The sequence below is a fragment of the Manacus vitellinus genome, unplaced genomic scaffold (assembly GCF_001715985.3).
Source record: "Manacus vitellinus isolate BGI_N305 unplaced genomic scaffold, ASM171598v3 scaffold_8_pilon, whole genome shotgun sequence".
NCBI lineage: Eukaryota > Metazoa > Chordata > Aves > Passeriformes > Pipridae > Manacus > Manacus vitellinus.
In genome coordinates, this window is record NW_021940864.1 from 17,467,369 (window position 1) to 17,471,634 (window position 4,266).

Below are 4,266 nucleotides of genomic sequence, written 5' to 3' on the forward strand. Positions count from 1 at the left end.
TCAGTAAGCCCTTCTATTGGACACAGGGTGCCATGTAAGTCCTATACTGCTTCAGATCTTCTCACCCCCAAGTCTGCACCTATCATATGGTCTCTGTGGGAAAAGCATTCTCCTTGGAAGCCTCAAATAGCCCTTTGCTCATGTTTTCATTTATTTCTTAGAAACAAACAATTTTTAAACCTTTGAATTTAGCATTGATTAAAGGTTGTTGTTTGAATAATGCATATAATACTCTTCCTGTTTGAAGTTCACCTTGATGTAGAAAGCCAGCCAAAAGAGTAGCTACCACAGAAGTGGTTAGAATCATAGAATAGAATATTCTGAGTTGGAAGGGACTCACAAGGATTATTGAGTCCAGCTCTTAAGTGAATGGGGATCAAACCCTCAATCTTGGTGTTATTAGCACCATACTCTAACCAACTAAGCTAATCTCAGGGTAGCTCCCAGACATTTACAGGGACTTAGTGACAACTTAATGTCTTGTGGTCCCATTATATTGCACACATACAATGTATATTACATAATATATAATAATACTAAGTAAATGGGTGTAAAGAATTGGCTGTTTAATATGACTCTACTGAACAGTTTCTACTTATTACAGTCTTGTAGGCAGTAACAGTTCATAGACCATGATTTGGGAACTGCTAGGACAGTTTTCTTGCACACAACCTATCACAGATGACAAAAACCTAAACACTTGAGAAGTGTTTTGATGGATGTCCCATTTTAACCCAGCCCTGTGAGTGCTTTTCACTGGAATGTGGTATGGAGTGTGGCCTCCAGGTTTGTGGAGGTACCACCTCGTATGTGTTAACTCCTCGCATTCTGTCCCAAAATTATTGGGTTTCCTGTAGTATCTGCTGCACTGTAGGTATCCAGTTATAAAGTGACAAACCTTCCTAAGGTAAGGAAACTAAGCAATGACACCTGAGAAGCAGTGTAGGAAAAAGGCCATGCAACAACTTCACTGCCAGTGATTTGTATCCTGTGTCTGTAAAGGTACCCCAGACTGCTTTATGATACAGCCCAGTCACTTCATAGGGCTTTTTCTGTGTTAATGTTGCTACTGACACTAACTTATCCCATAGAGATCTCTTTGCACTAAACACTGTGGAAACACAACCAGAAATATGGCTTTGCTCCAAAAGGATCACAGAGTACCTAGCTGAGTAACCAGACAGAGGTAGAATAATTTCAAACTGTCTTCCAAGGCTTGGTTTTATCTTGGAGGTTTTAGGACTGCTCAGGCTTCTTTCCTCCCACTCTCAGAGTCTCTCTTGCTTATATGTGGTTTAACATGCATTGATACATAAAACCCACTTACCTCTCTGCCTGCAGGACCCCCTGTTACATGCTAATACAATATTGTTATGCTGAGTAATAAATAGAGAAATAAAACTGTGTGCTTAAATGTGAATAATTTCACTTTAACATAGATGCAGTCTGGGATTTATTTTTCTTTCTTATGGGTAAACTTTGCGATTCTTAGGGAGTAACTAGGTTGTTGGTGACATGTCATGAAACATACTTACTTACAACATATTCACGTGCTAAGTAGAGGAGATACTCGTGTTTTATATAGAAACCACTAATATTAATTGGTATTTCAGCTGCCTTTTTGCTTTTATGTTTATTGTCTCTGAGGCACTCTTGATCCAATCTAGAAATGTTTTGGGTGATTCTATTCTAGGAATGAACCCAGATCGCACCTATCCAAGGTGGTACAAGAATCTAATCTCTCTGTGGATCCTCTTTGGGATGGCCTGGCTAGCACTGGTTATCAAATTTTGCATCAACCTTCTAGAGACCTCCAGTGACTTCTGTCAGTGCAATAAGAAGAGCACCGAGATGGCAGAAGACTTAATGGATGGTAATAAAAATAGTACGATAGGACTTCACAATGTGGACATCTGCAATGACAAAGACACAAAAACAAAAGGACCGGGTGAATCTCATACCTAGACAGCTCATACAGAAGCCCTCTAGGGGAGAAATATACCCTTGGTGTCCTGTAGGTTTCAGAGCACCAGAGATGCACCATTTAGAAATGAGGGAGTGGTGCTGCCCTGACCTTCACATGGGATGAAAGCTTGCCTATGACCTTGAAGTGCTTCTGTTCTGCATTGTGCAATGGCAACAGAATGTTTCATTTCCAGCACCACCAAGAATTACCAACGGGACTCTTAGCCAAAAGTAGATTGATGGAGATATTACCTGCCCTCCCACTCAATATATGAGGTAACCTTTGACATCAATTTGCAACATCAGCTGTTGTCCTTTTCTTTGCATGCAAAGTTCTTGCAGCCTCTAGTTGCTATGTCTGTGTCTGCCAGTGTGTGGCATTTTGCAAATGTCACAGCTAGAAAATCAAGTGCCATTTAATGAAGGAAACGAACAGCGTGTTGCTGAAAGACTTAAAGAAAAGCACTATTTAAAGCTATTTGTCAGTCACATGCACCATCACCTATATACTTGTGCTTGTGAAAGGTGGCAACAAGCTTTTGCTCTCTTATCACTAGTACATGGATGACAAGACAGAGCTTGTAGAAGTGTTTAACAGAAACAGATAATTCAATTTTTTTAAAAGAAGTTTCTACATCAGAGGTCCTCTAATATTAGAAAGAGACTAGGTCGGCTATTCCTTACTTCAGAACTTACATAGGTTCATCCTTTGTAAAGTATTATGTAGACCAGATGTCATCAGCAGGTCATTTAGATAGATTATTTTGCCTCATCTTGGAAGTCATAAAAGGAGGACAAGAGGCATTTTTAAGTGGCAGTGCTTCCAACATTATCCTGTGGCCAGTGTTAACAAGGGCTACTTTAATCTAGAAGCAGATTGAAGTATCTTCAGCTGTGATCAAAAGATGCTATTTTGGTGAACTTCTCATGTCATAAATGAATAGTGTACCAGTTGTATCTAACATCTTTTATATAATCACAACTGTCTGATCTGTGGAATGCCAGACCTGCTTATTTGGCCTTTGTGTCAGTCGTGAAACAGAACGGTTTGGTTTTTTTTAATTCCATTAAATTCTCAAAAATCTTTTGATATATTATGTCATTGATAAAGGCACAACAGAGTCTAAGTCGTGCTGCCATTTGTATTCCATATCTAGTCTTCTTATTTTCTTATTCCTGTTGTGCTACTTGCATCCTAGAACATTAACTTTGAAAACTTGACCATAGCAGCAAACCAGAATGAAGCATTTGGGTGAGCCTTCAGCTTTTGCATTGAACCAAGATTCCACATGAATGGCAGAGAAAAGACTGAAAATTCAATCCATTGGAGAATGCGACTCAGGAATTAGAAATATCCATACTGTATTCACAGAAATGTAGTGAGTGAAAAGTTTACAGTCTTCAAGAACACAGAATCTGGAAGATATATTGTGAAAAAAAAGTTTCCATATATAGGCCAGTCTGAGTGGTGGAACTGATTACAGGAGAAAATGCTGGAAAGAAATCAGCTGGGTGAAATTTAGTCTATCAAACTTTTACTGAGTGCATAGTAGTAAATATTCTCTCAAATACTGTTTGAATAGGCAGAAAAGATAAGGAAGGGAGGCAGTGGACATGTTGGATCATACGGATGCAAAATAAATACGTTTCAAATTTTTGAACATTGGGGAATTTCTTTAACAGCCTTTATAATAAACATTTTTGTTTCTTCTGTGTTTCATCTTGCTTATTTTCACTGATGGATGTACAGTGTAGGTTTTACTTATGTCATAATGGGCTGGCCTACACAAAGACCAAAGTTTATTTCTTTAAACACAAGTAAATCAATTCCACAGCATAAAACATGGTACTCTTTTATCCTTATCCTTTGCACCCTTTTTCACATACAAAACTAAGTAAATGTAACTGTATTGTAAAATCTGGATGTCCAAAAGATAGTAGGAGTTTCTACTGTTGAAGCACAGGAATGACTATGCTAAATCTATTTCAACTTCAGTTTGAAATGTCAGAGATTCTGAGGATTTCTGTCAGCTCTGCTCTTTGATGAGAAGGCTTATCTTGAGAAGAGTTTCGACTTTTGAATTTGAATGTTTATTAATCTCATTTAATTCACATTCCCATGTATTTTTAGTTTGTGAATGGGGTTTTCAAAAGTGCCTTGGAAGTTTGGGCACCTTGGTTCCACTGAAGTGGAAACAGAGTTGCATGCCTTTGGGCAGCTAATATAACTTTGAGACGTAAAAGGAAGACAAACTTTAGGAGTAGCCCCAAAAAAAGGAAAAAAAACAGTAAATTCTTCAT

General features: G+C 38.3%; 1 protein-coding gene across 1 annotated transcript in view; it reads left to right on the forward strand.

The window, feature by feature from the left end:
- LOC108641806 (potassium channel subfamily K member 17-like) overlaps positions 1-3,644 on the forward strand; it is a 28,830-nt gene extending 25,186 nt beyond the window's left edge. The window contains 1 exon segment of the mRNA XM_018085341.2: positions 1,694-3,644. Coding sequence (XP_017940830.2) covers positions 1,694-1,965 — 272 coding nt within the window. The 3' untranslated portion in view covers positions 1,966-3,644.
- The last annotated feature ends 622 nt before the right edge of the window (positions 3,645-4,266 follow it).